At 44.1% G+C, this 24,360-nt stretch overlaps 1 protein-coding gene across 3 annotated transcripts in view; it reads left to right on the top strand.

Moving 5' to 3' along the window:
- The window catches only part of EP400 (E1A binding protein p400), a 3,509,270-nt gene that overhangs the window by 3,091,966 nt on the left and 392,944 nt on the right, over positions 1-24,360 (top strand). For 2 of the 3 annotated variants that reach the window (XM_044065578.1, XM_044065563.1), the window contains one exon: positions 23,329-23,535. In XM_044065578.1, the coding sequence (XP_043921513.1) occupies positions 23,329-23,535 (207 nt within the window). The remainder of the gene's footprint in view (positions 1-23,328; positions 23,536-24,360) is intronic. The other variant, XM_044065569.1, reaches the window with a different exon arrangement.

Genomic DNA, 24,360 nt, shown 5'->3' with positions numbered 1-24,360 from the left:
CCTCTGCCAATGCCAAGCACTTATTTTTTGGCAGCACCCTTAGGGGGAAGCTAGCACTTTTTTCACAAAACTGGCACAAGATCACCCAGGACAAATGGGTCTTAAATATAGTCTCTCAGGGTTACAGGTTCCACTTTCACACCCTTCCAAAGGCAAAAGGCATGCCAGACCTGCCACGCAATCAACGGCAAGAGGCACAAAAACAAGTTTCGTCTCTCATGGACATGGGGGCTATTCAGCCAGTGTCGCACCAAGAGCAAGGACGAGGATTTTACTCAAGACTTTTCTTAGTACCAAGAAAGGACAAAGCCTGGAGACCAGTTCTGGATCTGTCTATTCTAAATACTTTTTCTGGACGTCCCAAAATTCAAAATGTTGACTCTACAGCAGCTTCTGCCCATGCTGGACAAGAAGGCTTGGCTTGTAACTTTGGACATCAGAGGCATACTTGCATGTCCCAATCAGACAATCTTGCAGAAGATACTTCAGATTCATAGCTGGCTCACTGCACTACCAATTCTCTGCACTGCCCTTTGTCTTATCTACTGCGCCCAGGGTCTTCACAAAATGCCTGGCACCAGTAATTGCATTTTGCAGACAAAGAGGAATTCAAATATACCCCTACTTGGACGACTGCCTTATTCAAGCAAAGGACAAAGATATTCTACTACAGCATCTGGCGTTTGTAAAAAGATTACTAATTTGCCTAGGGTACACAGTAAACGAAAAGAAATCAAAACTCGTACCCTCTCAAGAGATAATATTCCTGGGTGCAACCTTAAATACAACTGCCCAGATGACTTATCTCATGCCAGACAAAGGCATCTGACTTCTTACTTCAAAGACATGGCAACAAAGACCCAGTTATCTGCAAGAAAAATTCTGCAGGCTCTGGGCTACATGGCATCCTGCATTCTACTATTTCCATATGCAAGACTGCATATGAGGAAACTACAATGGTATCTAAAAAGTGTTTGGACTCAACATTGCCACAGCCTGGAAACAGTAATTACTCTCATTCCGAGCCTGCAACAGGAATTTCAATGGTGGGCACAGGCCTGTCACCACAACAAGGGACAGCCATTCACCTTACCCCCTGCCAGGCAAACACTAACAACAGATGCATCAGATTATGCCTGGGGGGCGCACATGGCAGGAAAATGTATTCCGGGCACATGGCCCACAAACCAAATGCATCTTCATATCAATCAAAAAGGATATGCTAGCTGTACAAAATGCCCTAACAGCCTTCAAGGACCTACTTCATCCAGGACAACTACTGATAAAGACTAACAATACTACAGTTATGTGGTACATAAACAAGCAAGGGGGTACACATTCCTACCCCCTCTACAGGCAAGCCATGACTTTGTGGAACACAGCAGTGACTTATCAAATATATCTGCAAGCACAATTCCTGCCAGAAAAGGCAAATACTTTGGCAGACGAACTAAGCAGAAACCTCATGGATCCTCACGAGTGGAAACTGGACCCACAAATCTTCAACATGATGACAGGGAAATGGGGATGCCCATACATAGATCTATTCGCTTCCCCTCACAACTGCCAGCTACAGAGATTCTGCACTCGGACTTATCACAAGCAAGCATGGAAAGTGGATGTCCTTTCTTTCAGCTGGAAAGCCCTTACAGTATATGCCTTCCCTCCTCTGCCTCTCCTCTCCAAGGTACTCCTAAAGGTCAGACAAGAGAAGCCAAAAAATATACTGATTGCCCCAGACTGGCCACGCCAGCACTGGTACCCAGTCCTAAAGAGTTTGTCTCAAGGCCCAGCCTGGACATTGCCTCTAATACCTCATTTGCTGACCCAACAGAACAATCAGATCCTGCACAGCCAACTCGGAACCCTAAATCTGGCTGCATGGCAGATAATGTAATCATTCAGAAAACACCTCTCTCTAAAGCAGTTATGGATGTTATTTTGGAGGCCAGAAGGCCCAACACCAGAAAATCTTATGCAGACAAATGGAAGAGATTCTGTGCTTGGAACCAAGCGCAGGGAATTGACTCGCTTGAACCAAATATTTATTTTTATTTTATTTATTTATTTAACATTTGTTGACCGGGAAAGTCCAACTAGGTTCCACAGAGCCTGTTTTCAGCGGAGGCCTGGGGAGAAATGCTCCAGATGCATGTCTTTGGAATGTGGGAGGAAACCCACGCGAACACAGGGAGAACATGCAAACTCCACACAGAAGGCACCCCAGCCGAGAATCGAACCGGAGAACCTCTTGCTGTGAGGCAACAACGTTAACCGCTGCACCACTGCGCCGCCCAAATATTCCTCAAATTTTGCAATACCTAACTGAGATGTTGGACAAAGGCCTATCCTTCTCATCAATTAAGATCCATGCCTCTGCCATTTCATCTCATTACAATACGGACCCACCTATTTTTTCTCATCCACTGCTAAGACGGTTTCTCAGAGGGGCCAAAAATATAAGACCTCCAAGGAGAGCTCCAATACCTACATGGGACCTCAATTTTATCTTGGAAAAACTCACACTGCCTCCTTTTGAGCCTGCCAATACAGCAGAGGTAAAATACTTGTCATGGAAAACCGCTCTTCTCCTAGCAATAACTTCAGCAAGAAGAGTCTCAGAGTTACAGGCACTAATGGCTGTGGAACCTTTTATTATTTTCCATCAGGACAGGGTTTCTTTAAGGACAAACCCGACATTTATGCCTAAGGTAGTGTCCAGCGTGGCTCTTAACCAAACCATACATTTGCCTACCTTTTATCCAAACCCACAGAATAAGGGGGAGAGACTTCTGTATACTTTGGGCATACACAGACAGCTACGCTTTATTTGGACAAGACTAAAGCCTTCAGAAAGACTGAGCAACTCTTAGTGGCATATGCTGCAGGTTCCCAAGGAAAAGCCATTTCAAAGCAGACTATTTCAAAATGGATAGGCCACTGCATTCGTTTCTGCTATTCACAACATGGCATATCAGTGCCCAAGGGCATTAGGCCACATAGAGCAGCAGCCACTTCAGCAGCCTTCCTCAGAGGAGTACCAACCAAGGATATTTTGGAGGCTGCAACATGGACTTCAGTGCACACTTTTACAAAGCACTACCATTTACCTATCTACTCTAAATCCAGAGCAGGATTTGCCACTGCAGTTCTGCAGGGCCTCATAGCCACTCCAAACTCTATTTAGGCCCAGCCGCCCAACCTCAGGTGTGGGATTCAACCCAAGTGTAATGACTGCAACAGTGAAACACGATGAACATAGTACAGTTGTGTACCTACCATAAATGTAGATGTTCGAGGGTATTCACTGTTGAAGTCCAGGTTACCCTCCCACCATCCCCCTTTTTCTTTGCTGGGACTTATCTGTACCTACCTATTCTATACAACCTATGTGGTGTATTTGCTTGTAGATGAAGGTTATGTGCATGCTTTTTTATGATCATAATTTTTACAGCCTACCTTTTGGGGGCACCTGACATCTGGGGCAAGAAAAACTGAAGAAAATGGCATTGGCTGCATCCTTTATACCCCTGGTGCACTGACATCAGGGAAGAGGCGACAGCAACCGACGCCGGACCAAGACTTTGGAATTCAGGCCGACTGCGGGTCACCTGATAGCAGGATAACCCAAGTGTAATGACTGCAACAGTGAATACACTCGAACATCTACATTTATGGTAGGTACACAACTGTACTTTCTGCTCTCTTTCACCAATCTGATCAACCAACATAGAAATAATAATAACTTTGTAGCCACAATATTTCTAGACTTCTCCAAAGCATTTGACATGGTTTCACATTCTTTACTACTAGACATCCTGACAATCCCTATCCTTTGCCCCTTCACTTATAGCCTGGTTTAAAAGATATTTGTCAAATAGCCAACAATCTGTCCAGTGGCAAAATGTACTATCCCCTTTACTCCCAACTACCATAGGTGTACCACAAGGCTCCATATCAGGCCCACTTTTTTTCTCCATATTTACCAGTAATCTCCATACCACCACACAGCATGCTCCATTTATACAATATGGTAACGATTCAACTCTTACCTGTTCAGCTCCATCACTTCCCACCCTACAGCAACTCGCCCAGGAATCCCTTAGCTCTGGGGAAAGTTGTATCACTCCGATCCAAATTATCCTAAATGCTAATAAAACCAATTTACTACTTTTCACCCCCACCAAAACCATTTCCACCTCTCTATCCTTCACTGTCTCCTCCAAAAATGGCACTATTATCTCTCCCTCTGACCATACCAAATTCCTAGGCACTGAAATTGATAAAAATCTACACTTCGATGTCCACATTTTCACAAACCATAAAAAAAGCCCATAAAAAATGGGAACACTATATAGGCACAGGAAATCCCTCTCGAAACAAGCACGGATTACCCTAGCCCAAACTCACCTCTTCTCTATCCTAATGTATGCTGCTCCAATTCTTATCCAACTTAGAAAACTTGACCTTACCAGACTCGAATCATGTTATTTAAAATCGCCAAGTTTGCAAACAACTCCACTTTTAGAACTCACCATTGCCAGGCTCTAAGGGAACTGCAATGGCTGGAACTTCCCCAGCTACTAACCTATCACCAATTAATCATTGCCTACAATGTGGTAACACATCCAGGAAAAAAAACCTGCACTAGGCCAACTTTTCTCACCCACTATAATACAAATCGTCCTCTCCGGTCTTCTGACAACCCCCTTCTCTTTATCTCTACAGCTAACAATACTGCAGGAGAAGCACTGTTCTCCCACTCCATAGCTAGAACCTGGAATAATCTCCCTCCTGCTCTGATTTCTGCCCCTACCTCTTCTCATTTTAAAAACTCGTTTAGAACACACTTAAAGAATAAGTGGCTTTGCCCATGTATAACATAATTCCTCAAATTATTCCACTTATATACCTCACTTCCTAATATACCTACTGTAATATATATTACAGTCTGGGTCTTCTCCTAATGCTGATTGAATTTGTATACTTATTCTGTTATTAACCATCTGTAACTATTTTTTCCTGTATATGTAGGTCTTGTTATGTCTTCTGCTGTATACTGTATTTTAACATATTGTTTGAAAATTCTCTGTATACTGTATTTTAACATATTGTGTAAAATTTTACTTAGTGCGGAGCTTTCCTCCCCGGGCCTCTGCTGAAAATGGACCTGTGTCCAATCAGAACCTTCCAGTTAACAAATATAAAATAAATGTTTACTATCAATATGCTGAACGTCTAAATAATTTTCGACAGACATATCGAAAGTAAACAAAAAAAATAGAATGAGCTACAATGTCGAATCTACTGATCGAATTCAGCAGATTCAACATTGTTTTCGAACACAGCACTTGATGTCCACATAGGAGTTCATGTACAGTAAACTCCTATACCTGACATCACGTTTTTGCAAGTAAGCAAGCCTCCCCACACCCCCTGCTAACTATATATTCCAACTCCGAGATCGCACTACAGCGAGGAAAGGGATGAATTTCGGTAACCACACTGTACTGCGATCTCTGTACAGTTCTTCGAATTTATATTAGCGAATGCACAGTGCATTTGCTAATATAAACGTTTGAACATTGAGAATGCACCTATATGAAACATTCGAGCTTCTGTAGTTCAAATTTTTCATATGGGTGCATTCTCACCTTGACATTATAATAGAAAACCATACACACATATATATAGATATATATATATATATATATAGAGAGAGAGACACATATATATATATATATATATATATATATATATATATATGTGTGTGTGTGTGTGTGTGTATCATCATCATCTTTCGGCTGTTCCAATTAGGGGTCACCACAGCAGATCACCTGTTTCCATTTCTTCCTGTCCTCTGCATCTTGCTCTGTCACACCAACCACCTGCATGTCCTCTCTTACCACATCTATAAACCTTATCTTAGGCCTTCCTCTTTTCCTGTTACCTGGTAGCTTCATCCTTGGCATCTTTTTCCCAATATACTCAGCATCCCTTCTCAGCACATGTCCAAACCAACATAATCGTGCGCCTCTGGCTTTGTCTCCAAACCTTCCAACCTGGGCTGACCCTCTAATATACTTGTTCCTAATCCTGTCCACCCTCGTCACACCCAGTGCAAATCTTAACAGCTTTAATTCTGCCACATCCAGCTCAAACTCCTGCCTTTTTGTCAATGCCACTGTCTCCAACCCATATAACATAGATGGTCTCACTACCCTCTTGTAGACCTTCCCTTTCACTCTTACAGGTACTCATCTGTCACAAATCACTCCTGACACTCTTCTCCACCCACTCCATCCTGCCTGTACTCTCTTCTTCACCTCTCTTCCACACTCACCGTTACTCTGAACTATTGACCCCAAGTATTTAAACTCATCCACCTTTGCCACCTCTACTCCTTGCATCCTCACCATTCCTCTATCCTCCCTCTCATTCACACACATATATTCTGTCTTAGTCCTGCTGACCTTCATTCCTCTTCTCTCAAGAGCATATTTCCATCTCTCCAGGGTCTCCTCCACCTGTTCCCTACTCTCACTACAGATCACAATGTCATCTGCAAACATCATAGTCCACAGGGACTCCTGTCTGATCTCATCTGTCAACCTGTCCATCACCACTGCAAATAAGAAAGGGCTCAGAGCTGATCCTTGATGTAACCCGACCTCCACCTTAAACGCATCCGTCACTCCCACCGCAGACCTCACCGCTGTCACACTACCCTCATACATATCCTGTACCACTCTTACATACTTTTCTGACACTCCTGACTTCCTCATACAATACCACAACTCCTCTCTAGGCACCCTGTCATATGCTTTCTCTTAGTCTACAAAAACACAATTCAACTCCTTCCGACATTCTCTGTACTTCTCCATCAACACTCTCAGAGCAAAGATCTCATCTGTAGTGCTCTTTCCTGGCATGAAACCATACTGCTGATCACTAATCACCACGTCCCTTCTTAACCTTGCTTCCACTACTCTTTCCCATAACTTCATGCTGTGACTGATCAATTTTATCCTTCTGTAGTTACTACAGCTCTGTACATCATATATATATGGTTCCCCTTCATATGATCAAATTTCTCTAAACTCGAAAGTCATAAACTCGAAACCAGAATCTTGAATTTAGAGAAACTCAAACATATGAAAGGGACAAAAAAAAATTGACACCTTTCAAATGTTTTCGCAGGGGGGGCTTCACTCTCCTGCACCCCCCACACCCCCTATTTAAATATACCTTCTCTGAGATCGCACTACAGTGAAGGAAAGGGAAATATCCCATTCTGCGCTGTACACGTAAGCGCAAAACGGAAGATTTTCCATTCCTCCGCTATAGTGCGGTCACGGAACATTCACATTAAACTGCTAGGGTACAGGGGGATCTGGCCTTCTGCAGTAAGGTTAGTTAAATTTTTATTTTTTTAAACCTAAGGCTCCCATTCACAATTTCGAGGGAATGGAAGTTCGTGATTCTGGTCTCGAGATTATGAATTTCGAGCTTCCATCCATTCGATCTTGTGAAGGGGAACTATATATATATATATATATATATATATATATATATATATATAAATGCCAGGTTTTTATGATATAAAAAAATGAGACTACAATAAATCATTTCAAAACTTTTCCCACCTTTAATTTGACTTGGAACCTGTACAATTCAATTGAAAAACAAATCTTTTAGGGGAAAAATATAAAAAAATAAAAAAACGTATAATAAGCTGGTTGCATAAGTGTGCACACCCTTAAACTAATACTTTGTTGTGTGCACATCTTTAAACTAAAACTTTGTAGAAGGGGTCGAAGTATTCTAAGGTGTCATCGGAGCACAAGTCTTCTGTTCCCAACACCTCTGGGAAGACTCGGTCGCCGGCTCCACAGCCTTCAGAGCCGTGCACCGAGATCTTGCCTCGGAGCCAAGTCATTGTGTTGGAGCCGGTGTCGGAGATTTTAAAGTTCCCAATCCTTAAGTTGGTGTCTTCTTCGGCTCCTTCGACCCGTTCTTCCGGTACCCTTTCTGACATCGATGTGGACCGTGTGGTGCAGAGACTTTTGGTGAACCCGGCCCTGGCCAAATTGCTTTCAGCTTCGACCCAGTTGGCTTCGAAGCCTACGACCCCCCCCCCCCCACCACGAATTCTGCTCCTCCTCCTCCAAAGCCAGTTGAGCCTTCGGAGCCGGAAAGAGAGGATCTGATAGTGGTGGAACCCTCAGAGCTGAGGCCTGTTCCAGTGCCCTCAGCTCCATCGACCTTGACTTCTTCGGTTCCGATCGAAAAGCCTCAGAGCTGACACTCTCTCGCTGGTTCCGGGGGAGAGAGTCGAACCGATGCTCCCTCTTGGGGCTTCGGCGCAGATGAGTTCAGTTCCGTCCTCTGGTTCGAAGCATGTGGTCTCGGCCCCTGGGAGGTTGCCGTCTTCTTCGGACCGGTGGACCCCTTGGGTCAGGAAACCATTGCCTTCGATGCCATGAGTAGGGTCATGTCTGCTAAGACCCTTACCTCTTCGGATCTTTCCTCTTCCTCCCCTAAAGGGCCACATTTTGTCCCTACACCACAGGTTCCCACCAAGCGTCGAGACCCAGATCCTCAGGTAACCCCATTGGGTGACCCCTGCTTGACTGAGACTTCACCAGATGCCCCCACTGATGAAGTCCCCAGAAAAAGACTGTGCAAGAGGGGGCATTTAGATTCCCCTCAGGAATCCTTAACATCAGACACTGACTTAGAGGAATCAGAAGTGTCCCCACGGTCCTCCTCTGAGGATGTCTCATTTGCAGACATCCTGGAAATATTAAGGCAGAGGGATGACTGGCAGTCCCTTACCCCTACTGAGGATAAGTCGGTGCTCCTGAAGGCCTTTGGGTCTCAACCTTCCACCTCCTGGGTTACTCCGGCCTTTGACGAATTAATGGACTTGGTCGCTCGAAGGGTGTGGGAGTCTCCTGATTCCATGCAACCAGTCCCTCGGAGACCCAACAAATTCATCACCTCTCCTCAAGACAGATCTTTTCTTATGAAGGGAGTCCCCATTGATGCCATGGTGGTGGCGGCGGCGGCAGCAGCCACCAAGAAAGAGATGTCAGAAACCTCTTCTTCTGCTCATCCTCCTAATAAGGACTCTAGGACTGTGGACAGATACGGGAAACACATTTTTAGTTCTGCGACATTTGCAATGAGATCGCTCAACTATTTGACCCACTTTACTCGTCTTCAACGAGATCTCCTCAAAGAGCTTGAAGATGCTCTACAGGGCAAAACAGATGATGCTGTTTCAGAGAAAGTAACGGCACAGCTTAACACCCTTAATTCTATTGTGAACTCGTCCATGCGGCTTATTTCTTATGCAGCTGATAGATCGAGCCAGGTAGCAGGTTCAGTGATAGCTCTGCAGAGACAATCCTTGATGCACTTATGTTCTTTTGTGGAAGCCTTCAAGTCTTCCTTTGTTAATACCCCATTTGACGGCTCTTCCTTATTTGGGCCTAAAGTCAAGGAGAAACTCACTAGGTGTGAGCAGGAAGGAAAGACTCTATCTGCCGTAGGAGTCCGATGTTCTTCATCTCACATTGCTGCAGTCCTTACATATGGGTAGTCCGCTGTCCTCGGTCGGCCCGAATACCAAAGTATTAGGCTGACGTCAGTCAAGGCGCTTAAAACTGACATCAGGACGTCAGGGTACAAAAGCGCATGACCGACGTCATATCCCCAGTCTTTTTTGCCGCATGGTCCGATGCAGAAGCAGCGTTGCAAGTGCCGTTCGGCGTTCTGAAATTTTTCGAGTTCGGAGTTTCAGACTGAATCCAAGTTGGCTAAGTACCCCGTTGGGGAATATTTTGGTTTTTTCTTGCCTCAGTGTATTACCGGATGTCAGAAAAAGTGAATAACTGTATTTCTTGTGGGAAACAGATACCGCATAGGGATTATCATTCTTTGTGCATTCCTTGTTTGGGGCCTGAGCACGACGTTGTTGGGTGTCGCTTTTGTGCTAGGTTCAATAAGCGCACTATTAAGCGAAGGTTAGATTGTGCTAGGCTGGTCTTCGGTAAGCGGTGCAATTATAATATGCCGTCGGACTCTCCGGCCGCTTCTCGAAGCGCAAAGACAAAACAGTTAAACCCAGGCAAGATGAGTCGTCCGTTCGGACGCCGGTTCTTTAGAGGCTTCAGTGGAACCGGTGGTTCCGACGGAGACTTCTCTGGAGTCTCAGGGGGAGACTTTGATTTTGCAGGATGTGGCCTCTCTAGAGGCAGGTCAGGCTGAAGGGGCTTCTCAGGTTACTGTACTCCCTCCCTTCCTAGGGTGGTTAGGCCCTCTCCTTCTGTTTCCAAGGCTTCTCCCAGAGGCAGGCCAGGTTTAGCTTCTGTTGGTGTCACTCCTAGTTCAGCAGGGTCTGTGCCTAAGAAGCACATGCTTAAAATGGCAGAAGATTTGATTACTCTGATTAGAGGTTCTTTGCCCCTCCTGATAAGAGGCCTAGGGTGGAGCCAGAGTTGGGAAGTTTTGAGCAGGCTTCGGATGTTTCAGAGTCTTGACTGAAGACTTGCAGGAGTACTCTCCTTATTCTGATTCTGATGCAGATGATTCCACTCCTTCTGCTTCTCCTCCAGAGGATTTTTCTTTTCAGAGACACTTCATTCTATGAGGGAACATTTTAAGTGGGAAGGTCAGGACTTCTCTGATTCTCGGAAAAGGCTTAGGGAATTTTTGCTTTTACCCCAACATAGGCCCTTGGCTATACCCCCTGTTCTGGATGTTGTGGAAGATGTGTTTTCAGAGGCTTCCCTTAATCCTGATTCTCTGCCTCTTGCGCCTGTTAAACCGGATAGGTATTACAGGGTGCCTGAGGCTCATAAATATCTTTATAAGAGTCCTAGGGCGGACCCAGAAACTTATTAGTCAGGGACCTAAGGGGGTCAAGGCCTCTGTTGTAAAAAATCCGGTTCCTCTAGATAAAGAGGCCAGAGCTTTGGATAGATGGGGAAAGAAGGTCTATACATCTTCTACCTTAGCTATGAGGGCTTTGAATTGCCAGTTTCATATGTTGAAATATCAAAACTTTCTTCTTTCTCAATTGAAGTCTAAGGTGGATGTTCTGGCGGAAGGCATTGAGTGTAAAGAATTACAAGATTTGGTGCATGTCTCTGAACAGGTGGGTAAGCATTCATTACAATGTGGTTTTGATGCTGTGCAGGCCTCGTCTAGGGTGGCTGCCACTGGTTCAGTTCTTCGCAGGCACGCCTGGCTGAAGGATCAGAATTTATCTGACCATGTTAAGACAAGGATTTTGGATGCTCCTTTGCAGTCTGATGTGTTGTTTGGTTCACCTGTGGAGTCAGTTTTGAAGAAAATGGAAAACAAGGCTAAGTCTATGCAGGCTGTTAAAGATTTTTTGCAAGTTCAGCCTCCGAAGTTTAGTAGGAATTGGCCTGCTAAGGGGTGGACGTATCCTTCTTATGATTCTCAGTCTAGGGGTAGATCTAGACGTGGTAGGGGCAGAGCTCAGAGTTCTTTCAGACCTAGAACAGGGAGTTCACCTGCACAATCTTCGGGTGAGGGCAGGGGCCAGTCCTTTCGTAAACAGGCCCAATGACCTACTTTTTCAGCTGCCAGATCCTTCTTGCCTGGCAGCACCTTTGGGAGGAAGGTTGGCACTTTTCAAGGAAAATTGGATTTTGATTACCCAAGACAAATGGGTATTGGATATCATACACCAAGGTTACAAGTTTTATTTCCATACCTTGCCTCCCTTCAAAGGCATGCCAGACGTTCCTCCTCAGCAAAGACTAGAGGCTCACAAACAAATTTCTCTACTACTTCAAATAGGGGCCATACAACCGGTCCCTCTGCCAGAAGTGGGCCTAGGATTTTATTCTCGCCTGTTTCTAGTACCAAAGAAAGGGAACACGTGGAGACCAATTTTGGATTTATCTATCCTCAACACATATCTGGACATTCCCAAGTTCAAAATGTTGACGTTACAACAGCTTTTACCTCTGCTGGGCAAAGATCACTGGATGGTGACTCTGGATCTCAAGGAGGCTTACCTTCATGTTCCTATCAGGCTCAGTTGCAGGAAGTATCTGCGTTTTCGGGCTGGGACTTTTCATTATCAGTTCTCTGCATTGCCCTTTGGCTTATCTACTGCACCCAGAGTGTTCACGAAGGTTCTGGCTCCAGTGGTAGCTTTCTTCAGGCTAAGAGGAATACAAATCTATCCTTATTTGGACGATTGCCTGATTCTGGCCCAAGGAAAGGACGAACTTCTTCATCATTTACAGTATGTGATGGCAGTGTTAAGATGCCTGGGGTATTCTGTGAACGAAATAAAGTCCAGTCTAGTACCCTCTCAGGACATGTGCTTTCTGGGTGTGAGACTGAATACAGCATCCCAGATGGCCTTTTTGACCCCGGACAAACAAAAGAATATTTCTCTTTACTTCCACCAATTGTCTCGTCAGTCCAGGCTGACTGCAAGGACAGTCCTTCGAGCCTTGGGGTTCATGGCATCTTGTATTCTGGTACTTCCCAATGCCAAACTGCATATGAGGAAGCTACAATGGTATCTCAAAAATGTATGGACGCAGCACTGCCAAGATTTGGACACTGTCATTCAGATAATACCTTGCATTCAAAAGGAATTTTTGTGGTGGGCTCAGGAATGTCACCTAAACAAGGGACTCTCTGTGACCCGACCAGAGGCGAGTCAGATTTTAACGACAGATGCCTCAGACAAAGCTTGGGGAGCTCATCTAAATGGAAAATGGGTACAAGACACGTGGCCTGCCAGACTTCAACATTTACATATCAACTTGAAGGAGATGTTAGCAGTCCAATTTGCATTGATAGCTTTCAAGGATTTACTTCTTCCAGGGCAGGTGTTGATTCAAACAGACAACACAACTGTCATGTGGTACATCAACAAGCAAGGGGGACGATTCATATCCTCTATGCAGACAAGCAATGATTTTGTGGGAGACTGCTCTCAGTTTACAGCTAAATCTTCAGGCAAGGTTTCTGCCAGGAGCACAGAACTCCTTAGCAGATGTGTTGAGCAGACAAATTATGGATCCCCACGAGTGGAAATTGGATCCTCATGTATTTCAGAAATTGACAGTGTTATGGGGAACTCCAGACATAGATCTGTTCGCTTCTCCACTAAATTACCAGCTGCCAAAGTTTTGCACAAAAGGTTTCATCCCACAGCTTGGAAAGTGGATGCTCTCTCATTCAATTGGAGCAATCTTCACGTGTATGCCTTTCCACCTCTGCCTCTCCTCCCAAAGGTACTCCTGAAGGTCAGACAGGACAAGCCAAACATGATTTTAATAGCTCCGGATTGGCCTCGACAGCACTGGTACCCATTACTGAGAAGTCTGGTGCAGGAGCCTCCATGGCCTTTGCCTTCGATTCCTCACCTGCTGTCTCAGGAGAACAGTCACTTACTCAATGTCAAACTTCACTCTCTACATCTAACAGCCTGGCATATTCTGTTTTAAACCCTGGAGGGTCTCAGCTTCCACAACAAGTTTTGAATGTTATTTTGGAGGCCAGAAGGCCTAGTACAAGGAAAGTTTACACAGATAAATGGAGGAGATTTTTATTTTGGAGTACAGCAAAGGACTTTGATGTTTCTAAACCTAATTTAAGTGTTGCTCTTCAATACCTTACTGAGTTATTGGACAAAGGTTTGTCCTTCTCCTCTATAAAGGTTCATGCTGCAGCGATTTCTGCTCACTATGACTGTGACCCACCATTATTTTCTCATCCTTTGTTTAAGCAATTCCTTAGAGGGGCAAAGAATATAAGACCCCACGTAGAGCTCCTACTCCTGCTTGGGATCTCAATTTTGTGTTGGAGAAACTCACTCTACAACCTTTTGAGCCTGCAGCAACTGCAGAGTTGAAATATTTATCATGGAAGACTGCTTTTTTGTTGGCCATTACCTCTGCGAGAAGGGTTTCTGAATTACAGGACCTTATGGCGGTTGAGCCTTTCTTAATTTTCCACAAGGATAGGGTGTCTTTGCGTACTAACCCTTCTTTTATGCCTAAAGTGGTTTCTAGTGTGGCTTTAAACCAAACTATTCATTTGCCTACTTTTTATGCAAACCCCCAAAATAAAGGGGAGAGGAATTTGCACACTTTGGATATACACAGACAGTTGCGATATTATTTGAGCAGAACTAAAGGGTTCAGACAGTCTCAGCAGTTGTTTGTTTCTTTTGCTTTGGGTTCTCAGGGCAAACCTTTTTCAAAACAAACTATTTCTAAGTGGATTGGTTTTTGTATTGCTTTCTGTTATTCCCATCATGGTAAGGAGATTCCAGCTGGGATTAGGCCTCATTCCACTAGGGCTACTGCCACTTCTACAGCTTTTTAAGGGGTGGCTACTAAAGATATTTTGGAAGCAGCTACTTGGAGTTCAGTGCATACTTTCTCTAAGCATTACCACCTTCCACTTTACTCTAAATCTAGGGCTGGATTTGCCACTGCAATTTTACAGGGCATTTTGGCAGCCCCTAATGCTTTATAGTTTTGCCATCCTCCCTTACCTCTGCGTTGGGATTCTACCCATATGTAAGGACTGCAGCAATGTGAGATGAAGAACATAGTACAGTTTTGTACCTACCATAAATGTAGATGTTCGAAGATCCACATTGCTGCAGTCCAATTTACCCTCCCTCCTTCCCCTCTGTAGTTAGAGGTGGTGGTGTGGTTTGGGTTGTACATATTGTAAATATGGTTAGTGCAGGGTGGTTGGTTATTTTTGCTGTTTTTGGCTTTGGCCTTTCTTGTTAGGGCCTTCTGACATCTGGGGCAAGAAAAGACTGAGGATATGACGTCGGTCATGCGCTTTTGTACCCTGACGTCCTGATGTCAGTTTTAAGCGCCTTGACCGACGTCAGCCTAATACTTTGGTATTCGGGCCGACCGAGGACAGCGGACTACCCATATGTAAGGACTGCAGCAATGTGGATCTTCGAACATCTACATTTATGGTAGGTACAAAACTGTACTTTTTTCCACCCCCACTCGACCATACCCCAAAGGGCAGAAGGGTGGAAAAATGTAGTTCCAAAAGTCCCAAGGAGCTTTCCAGAACACACTTAGTGAATCTCCCTCCAGGGGCAGAGGAGGGGGGGGGTATAATGGTAAACGCCACCCAGGTGGCAGAGGGGGTCCGCAGAATCTGGGTGACAGGGAGCAGTTCCTTGGCAAGCCTATCAGTGCTCCTGAGAGGAGGCCCGACCATTCTGCTCTGGAGGTAGTCAGGGGTCACTTAGCTTTATACCCAGATGCCTGGCTAGGAATTACATCAGATTCTTGGGTAAAAAGCATAATTACCAGAGGTTACATCATTCCCTTTTCAGAATGCCCTTCCATTCGTACAAGAATCCCAGACGTTCCACCCAATCTGTGGAATCTAGCAACCATAGAAATTCAAAGGCTGCTAGAAAAATGAGTCATCCAGCCAGTCTCGGCGGACCAGATAGGATCCGGAACTTACTCCAGGTTCTTTTTAGCTCCAAAGAAAACAGGGGACTGGAGGCCCATTTTAGACCTCAGCAAACTAAATACCTTTGTCAAAAAGGAAAAGTTCCGGATGGTCACGCTGCAATCGATACTTCCATTTCTTGAAACGGGCGATTGAATGTGCTCTATAGATCTCAAGGGATGCGTACTACCACATCACAATGGCCAGGCCATCCAGAGATCACTTGTGTTTCCGGCTGGGGGCCAGTCACTACCAATTCCGAGCTCTGCCCTTTGGTCTCACCACAGCCCCTAGAGTGGCCACCAAATGTATGGCAGTGGTCACGGCTCACTTGAGATGTTTAGGATTCCGGATGTTTCCATATCTCGACGACTGGCTCCTCACCGCCACCACCAGGCATCAACTAATTTGCGCCAGAGATTACACTGTCAACCTGTGTTCCAGGTTGGGCATAACCTTAAATTTTGAAAAATCTGCTTTATTGCCATCGCAGCATTTTTCCTTTATAGGAGCAGATCTAGACACCACCACCTCCCTGGTCAGATTGCCTCTAGAAAGAGTAATATCTTTGTGAAGTCAAGTGTCCCAGTTGTTGCTGGAAAGGAGAGTTCGGCATTCCAGGTCCTGAATCTGCTAGGCACCATGGCAGCTACACTTATAGCGGTTCCTCTGGGACAAATGCACATGAGGATACTCCAGTGGCTACTATTCACACAGTGGTCTTATCAACAGCTTCCAATGTCACACAAGATTATTCTGACAAATGCTTGCGAAAAGGACCTTCTTTGGTGGTTGAACAGCCACCAAGTTACTGTAGGCCGCCCATTTATACTTCCCCCTGCCACAGCCACAGTGACCACGGATGCTTCCCTGATAGGGTGGGGGGGGGGGGCTATTTCAGGGAAGAACTGTCCAAGGCACTTGGTCAGACATGGAATCTCATTTGCACATCAGTGTCTTAGAGTTGAGAGCGGTGTTTCTAGCGTTGCAACACTTTCACAACTCTCTACCTCGAGAGACGATTGCAATACAGACAGACAACATGTCGGTAGTCTGGTACATCAACAAGCAAGGGGGAACCAAGTCTTAACCCTTATGCCGAGAGGCCCTGAGACTTTGGCAGTGGGATGTATCCACTGGGCACTTTCTGATAGCAATGCACATACCCGGGTCATCCAACGTAATAGCGGACAAACTGAGCAGAGCCATTCTGCTGCTCCATGAGTGGTCCCTCAAAGAACAAGTGTCGGAAAGGATATTCCGCAGATGGGGCCAGCCTTGCTGCGACCTTTTTGCATCCCTGCTGAATGCAAAATGCAGAAGCTACTTCACCATGTACCCCCCACCGGGGGACAGCCCAAGGGACTCACTTGTACACGATTGGCCCTCGGGTCTCCTATATGCCTTCCCTCCAATTTCTCTGATTCCCAGATTCTTAGAGAAAGCCAAAAGCCTAGGAAGGACTGTTATTCTAATAGCCCCGTTTTGGCCTTGGCAGATATGGTTCCCCTTCCTACAGCAATACCAAGTGGAAGAACCTTGAGTTCTGGACCCAGTGCCAGACCTTCTGACTCATTCGTCAGGAATTCTTCACCCCTGTCTTGTCTCCCTCAAACTGACAGCTTGGCTGCTCCATTTCCCAACCTAGCCAGGTCACATGATTTGTCTCCAGCGGTTCAACATATTTTACTTTCCTCTCTCAGAGTCTCCATCAGAAAACTTTATAATAGCAAATGGAGGCGATTTGCTCATTGGGCTTCTCAGCATGGTATTGATCCCTATGTTGCCCCTATTCATAGTATTCTAGAATTCTTGAGTCTACTCTTTCATGATGGTGCTGCAGCTTCTACGATAAGGGTTCAATTAGCTGCCATATCTAACTTCCATGTGGAATGCAGTGTCTCAAACATTATGTCCCACAGATTATGTAAAGCCTTTTTGAAAGGGACTCATCACCTTAGCCCACCTATCAGACATCCTGTTACTCCCTGAAATCTGAATTTGGTGCTGTCTCAACTCATTCTTCCACCTTTTGAGCCTGCATCATCTTGTCCTTTGAAGTTCCTTTCTTGGAAGACAATTTTCCTAGTAGCTATTACTTCGGCTCATAGAGTTTTTGAACTGCAAGCACTTTCTGTCAGGCCCCCATATCTAGTCTTTCACCCTGACAGAGTGTCTTTAAGAACAAATCCTACCTTTCTTCCTAAGGTCTGCTCCGAGGCAAAATTGAACCAGTCTATTGACCTTCCTACTTTTTTCAGACATCATACTAGTAGAATGGAGTACATGTTACATAAGCTTGATGTTCACAGACAATTGAGGTTTTGCGTAGACAGAACAAAAGAATTTAGGAAATCTGATCAACTATTCGTCTCCTATGCAGACAATAAGAAAGGTTTGTCTGTATCCAAAGTTACATTGTCCAAATAGATTGCTGACTGTATAAAACTTGCATATTCTTCAGCTAAACAACCTTTAGAACGTGAGGTGAAAGCTCATTCTACCAGGGCTGTTTCTACATTTTTAGCCCACACAGCCCATCTACCTTTGGACAGCATTTGTGCAGCTGCTACTTGGTCCAAACTTCATATGTTTATCACTCATTACAAAGTGGACAGGGCCTCCAGGGACAGGGCTTCCTTTGGTTCCACCATTCTCAGGAATATACCCCTGTGAGCCGCCCAGGATTAGGGTGCTTGGGACACTACCCATGTGTAAAGAACAAACAGCAAGATTGAACAACTTCACATAAAGAAGTTATGTTCTTACCATAACGTTCCATGTGAGTTGTTCATCTCGCCTTTGTTCTTACACTCCCTCCCACCTTCCCCCTCCAGGTTATGGAAGAACAGGTATGACTGGTGGTCTGGTTGGTCTTGCTCTCGTCCTTCTTTCCAACTAGATTATTGTTTAGCTATTGTAAATAGTTATGTACTTTGTACATTGTTTATAATTGGTTGCTTAGTGTGTTTTTTTATTGCTGGTTTAGCAAACTATATCTGGGGTTGGTAGGAGAGCATCATGGGATAGGGACTGTGCCTCGAGCTAACTCAAAGTTCTGGAGCTTGGAAAGCGGCCGACTCAGAGCCGATGGATCGGCTCCGAACCCACGTGTAAAGAACAAAGGTGAGATAACCAACTCACATGGTACGTTATGGTAAGAACATAATTTCTTTTTTTCTTCTGGTGAAGCCATTTTTTTTGTTGATTTGGATGTATGCGTGGAGTCATTTTTGTGTTGAAAGGTGAAATTCCTCTTCATCTTCAGCTTTCTAGTAGACTCCTGAAAGTTTTTGGCCAAAAGTGACTGGTATTTGGAACTGTTCATAATTCCCTCCATCTTGACTAAAGCCCCAGTTCCATCTGAAGAAAAGCAACCCCAAAGCATGGTACTGCCACCACCATGCTTCGCCGTGGGGATGGTGTTCTTTTGGTGATGCAAAGTGTTGTTTTTGTGACAAACGTACCTTTTGGAATTGCGGCCAGAAAGTTCAGCCTTGGTCTCATCATACTATAACACATTTTCCCACCTGGTTTTGGGAGACTTGATGTATTGCTTTGCAAATTTTAGCTGGGCTTGGATGCTTTTCTGTTTAAGAAAAGGCTTCCGTCTTGCAACCCTACCTCATAGTCCAGACATATAGAAAATTATGGGAGATTGTTGTCACATGCAGTACACAACCAGTACTCGCCAGAAATTCCTGCAGCTCCTTCAGTGTTGCTGTAGGTCTCTTGGCAGCCTCCCTAACCAGTTTTCATCTTGTCTTTTCATCAATTTTGGAGGGACATCCAGTTCTTTGTAGTGTCACTTGTCCCATATTTTCTCCACTTTTTGATGACTGCCTTCACTGTATTCCATGATATATCCAATTCTGTGGAAATTTTTTTGTACCCTTCTTCTGACTGATACCTTTCAACAATGAGATCCCTTTGATGGTTTGTAAGCTCTCTGTGAACCATGGCTTTTGCTGTAGCAGGCAACTGAGTAAATGTCAGGAAAATCCTACTAGGACAGCTGAACTTTCTTTGGGGTTAATCAGAGTCTCTTTAATTGATGACAGGTGTGTACCCAAGAAGACTGAATGTTGTAATTAAAACAAAAGGTACTTCAACAAAGTATTAGTTTAAGGGTGTGCACACACAACAAAGTATTAGTGTAAGGGTGTGCACACTTATGCAACCAGCGTATTGTACGTTGTTTTATTTTTTTATATTTTTCCCCTAACAGATTTGTTTTTTTCAATTGAATTGTAGAGGTTATAAGTCGCTTTAAAGGTGGGAAAAGTTTTGAAATTATTTATTGTGGTCTCATTTTGTTACATCACAAAAACCTGGCATTTTAACAGGGGTGTGTAAACTTTTTATATCCACTGTATATGTATATAAATGTCTTTTTGTATGACACAGGACTTGGGCAGCTGTCCTGGGACTGGGGTCTGACTGGGGCATTCAGTTCTGAGGAAAGGTATGTGCAGACATCACTTTTATTGCCCACACACACTAAGGTCAACATCGGATGTCCCACTTACCTTGCAGTGACTAAAGGTTTTGTATACTGGACGGACATTCGAGTTGCTAAGCAGAGGATAACCCCAATGGTTATGAATACTGCAACATGGAAGAGGAGGACATGTATGGTTATGGTAAGATTTTACACAACTATTCTTTTTTCTTGTAGGTTGTGTTATCTTTGACTTTTGCTCTATAGAAGTTAATATCTTAATCTGTTTGAAGCTCCATTTGCGAAGGCTTAGGCTCTTGCTCCATTAATGAAATGAGAGCCAAGTTAGTGTTAAAGAGCCTCCTTCCTTCCAGCAATGGTGATTGTTGCATTAAGGAGGACAAGTTGGATAGGGTTATAGAAAATGACCCCAAGTCTTCAAAAGGAGACTGTAAGGGGTCTGCCTGCTCCTTCTGCTGCTCCATCTGTTTGCAAGGTTTGAAGATCCCAAGAACCTTTGGTCCCCCACTAACTTCATCTTCACCATCTACTCCAGCATCACAGAGTCAGTTGCCACTGATGCTAATTTTATGGAAGGCTTTTTCCTTCGCTTTGATTGTTCCCAGCCCTTTTCATTCCAAAGGGGCTGCTTCAGAATAAGCTAGGTTGACCTTCTCACGTGTTATTCCACTGGAGTTCTCCTGGGAATTCTCCACTTCTCCACCCTGAATCCAGATGTCTCCAGTTTGTATTCAATTAGAGGAGTCCTTGCCTACCAGATGAACCTCCAAACCCCCAGCTGTGGCTTTGCTGATATCCAATTCTGTCAGCAGTCTAATAGCTTCATATTTGGATCAGCTGGTGAGGTAATTTTTACAGGCATAGATGCAATTAAGCCTCATCCCCAGAGCTTTGGTTCTGTTTCTTCCTTCGGGCCTATGGATGCAAGGTCATCAGGACCAGTTGTTTTTCCTTCCTTCCGGTCAGATCCGACAGCTTGGCCGATTTTAAGCTTTGGCTCTTGGCTTGGTCTCCTCAACCCCTTCTTTCACCTTAACTCTTGTGACCATTCCTCAGTTTGCTCATGGACAGCTCACCCCTGTTGTCTCCCAGTCTGCCCCTCCTGCTGGGGCCCCTGCCTCTTCTCGTTCTCCCCAACATTCTCCAGAGTGGCAAGTTTCAGGCAAAAGGTGGTGCAAGAGGAAGCATCTAAAATCACCTGAGGAGTTCCTCACGGAGGATATTGACCATAAGGAAGGAGGGCAGTCCCCAAATCTACGCTGCAATGATGCCTTCTTTGGTAATTTTTTTAAGCTTTTTCACCAGCAAGGGGGGTGGACTACTGAAGGCCCCTTCTGTGGAGAGGCCTGTTTTTTTGGATAGCTTCAGAGTAGACCCATCCATGTGCTGAGTGGTTCCCCTTTCAGATACACTTATCAACCTAGTGTCTCATAGGGCATGGAAGGCACCCAATACAGTGGAACCAGTTCTTAAAAAGCCAAATAAAATCCTTGTCCCTCCTGCAGGTCACTTGCACTGAAGTAAGGGACTGGCCATGGATGCTTTCATGGTGAGCAGTGGCCACTAAGAAGGACATTTCAGATGAGAGCTCTTAAGGTCATCCTTTAAATAGGGAATCTCGGACATTGGACTGTTTAGAGAAATGTTCTTACGCCTCAGCCATGTTCATACTGAGGGCACTTGAAACTATCTTGCTCACTTCAACAGACTTCAGTGGGACATTGTGTCGGAAGTATCAAAAGTTATTAAGACTCAGCTGACTGTAGAGTTTTAGCTCATCTTTATTTGGGCCAAACGTTAGACACTTTGATCATAAGTGAGCAAGACAGAAAGATATTGTCTGCCACTGGAGTACATTTAGTACTGCATTTAATGGTCCTTTTCACAGAACCAGAAGGGGAAAACATCTATTCTTCATGACCCTGCAGTGGAGGAGACGAACCACATTGGACTCTGCCAAAGCAGCAAAGGTGACCCGCAGAATGATGGCTTCTGCAGAGCATTCTTCAGTAGGCTCTTTCAGCGATCCTCAAGGGTTGCATCACTGTCCTGCTGTGGAGGCAGTCGGGAGGGGGGGGTCAGTTGGGTCTACACCTGAAAGTTTGGGAGGCCATCACCACGAGCATGTGTGATAAGTCATGTCTAGAGGCTGTTCAGTTTCGAATGTGTTCCTTAAGGGTACTTTTTTGCTTATCAGGATGCTGTCCCAATGTGGGATTTGCCCTTCATGTTGCAGGTGCTTGCATCTTTTACCATTGATTTGAAACTTAAATTGGAAAATGTTGTTTTTGGTTGCTGTCACCTCTGCCAGGCATGCATCTGAGTTGCAGGCCCTCTCTTCAATCCCACCATGTTTGGTTTTCAATAAGGATAGGGTGTGTTTTTGCACGGATTCCCCCTTTCTTCCCAAGGGTCATGCAGAGAATAATTTGAATCAAGCCATTCACCTTCCTATGTTTTTTCCCCAATTTCTCCAACAAAGATGATTATTTGTTATGTTACTGTGATATGCATAGACAGTTGGGGTTCTTTTGTTATATTCCTTCAGTGTTTCATTTATCTTAAACACTTCAGAACACATTTTTTCCAGTAAATTATTAGAAGCCATTTCTGTACCAAAGCTGAAGTTTGAACTGCTTTTTGCTGAACAGCTGCAGGATGCTTCCCAGCCAGTGTTTTTACTTTTTCTGGTAAATTTTCTTTCAGTTTTCTGTATTTCTTTGCTGGCATCCTGACAGTATGTTTACTGTTCAGTAACTGTTTTTTATGCAAGCTGACAATATCATTAACTCTTATTTCTGAGTTTCTTTTTCCCACTGGGATAGCTAAAATTAAGCTATTGATCAGAGTGCGCCCATCTTGGAAGTCTGTCCAGCAGTTTTGTTAAGATAAAACTAGAGTGAGTAAATGTACCACCACTTTTATGGGCATATTTCATGTGGTCAGGATAGTAGCATGTCAGTTGATCTCTTTGAATATTGCTAGAGAAGTTTGCTGGATTGAAGCATCTCTGACTTCATAAGAGTTGTAAAGCTAATTGAGTGCTGTAGGAGCCTGACTCAAAGATTTGGTAAATGCTTGTTTATCTATACTGGTGTGAATTTGTATTTAGAGTCCCAAAAACCTTATTTTCTTAGTGCTGTGTACTATTGAGATACTGTAGAAACAGATGGTAATTTATTTTTTCGTGCAGAATATGCCATTATTGGTGTGTTACACATTTATGTCAGAAATGTGCAGTTTTCCATTGTTGTATTTTCTTAAACCAGTCTTCACTGAGATAAAAAAAAATAAATGAAGATGACAAAATTTGTGGTAGCCCTCTATGTCTAATAATGATATCCCCTTTTGTTAAGGAGCAGCTTCTAAAGTTGCAGAAGCAAAAATTGATGCAGGTACAGCAGCAGCAAACACAGCAGGTGTCACCACAGCAGACGACACAGGTGCAACAGCAGCAGCAACCAACACAGCAGCAGAGTCAGCAGCTAACTGCAGTAACTGCACCAAGATCTGGGGCTGTCCTTGCTGGTAACACTGTGACCAGTCTCCAAGTTGCTCGCCTTGTAAGCTGGTTTATATGTTTTTATTTTATGTCCTGAATATCTTAGTGATGTGGTTTGTGTGTTGATTATCTTCTCATGAGTGATCTGGTGAAGTGTGAATTCACTGAGTATGAGTATTAAGAGCGGAGTTATCTGGTTATGGTAAAATATTCAGGCATCTCATAGTATTACAGTGCCACCTGTTTATGTAAAGACAGCATTGGCTCTTGATAGGAAATATTAACTATTCTAACTATACTTTTCAAAATTAATAAGTAACAGCTTGAGCAGAAAGTTGTTTCCAGTTATTCAAGGCATCCCTGGAATACACAGGTTTGTTATGTACAGTATGAACAAAGTCTTTGTATGCTTATTTAACAAGTATAACTTGTTTATATTGTACTAGGGAGTAGAATTGTGAAGGATTAAAGGCACTAAAATGTTCAAGTCAATTTCAGCCTGCAGATTTTGTTTAACTTGTGTATATCCTGCTAGAAGAGAGAGCTCCATAGGTAGTGTGCGTTAAATAGTTCTGTGATGGCCCATTGCTTTAAAGCTTTCATGTTATCAGGAGGTATTTTTGAGAACCCTTACCCATGCTCCTTCAGTTCGTTCCCATCATTAATAGTAAATATGTGGGTCATACCTTGCTTCTGACACCTTATTTTCTCCTAAGGTGACATTGCTTAGTCACTTTTCCCTGAAAGTGGAGTGTCTTCATAACAGTTTACTTGCTTTCTAGAGGCAGTCTTAGCTGCAAGTCTCCAGCTCTTCTTCTAAGCTGAAAATGAAGGCCCCAAAACAGCTTTGTGTTTTATCCTCTGCCACATTCGTAAGTGGTCAAGG

The sequence above is a fragment of the Protopterus annectens genome, chromosome 1.part0, assembly GCF_019279795.1.
Source record: "Protopterus annectens isolate FY-2018-M chromosome 1.part0, PAN1.0, whole genome shotgun sequence".
NCBI classification, from domain to species: Eukaryota; Metazoa; Chordata; order Ceratodontiformes; family Protopteridae; genus Protopterus; species Protopterus annectens.
The sequence above is the reverse complement of the archived record's forward strand: the minus strand, read 5'-3'. Positions and strand labels throughout refer to the sequence as shown.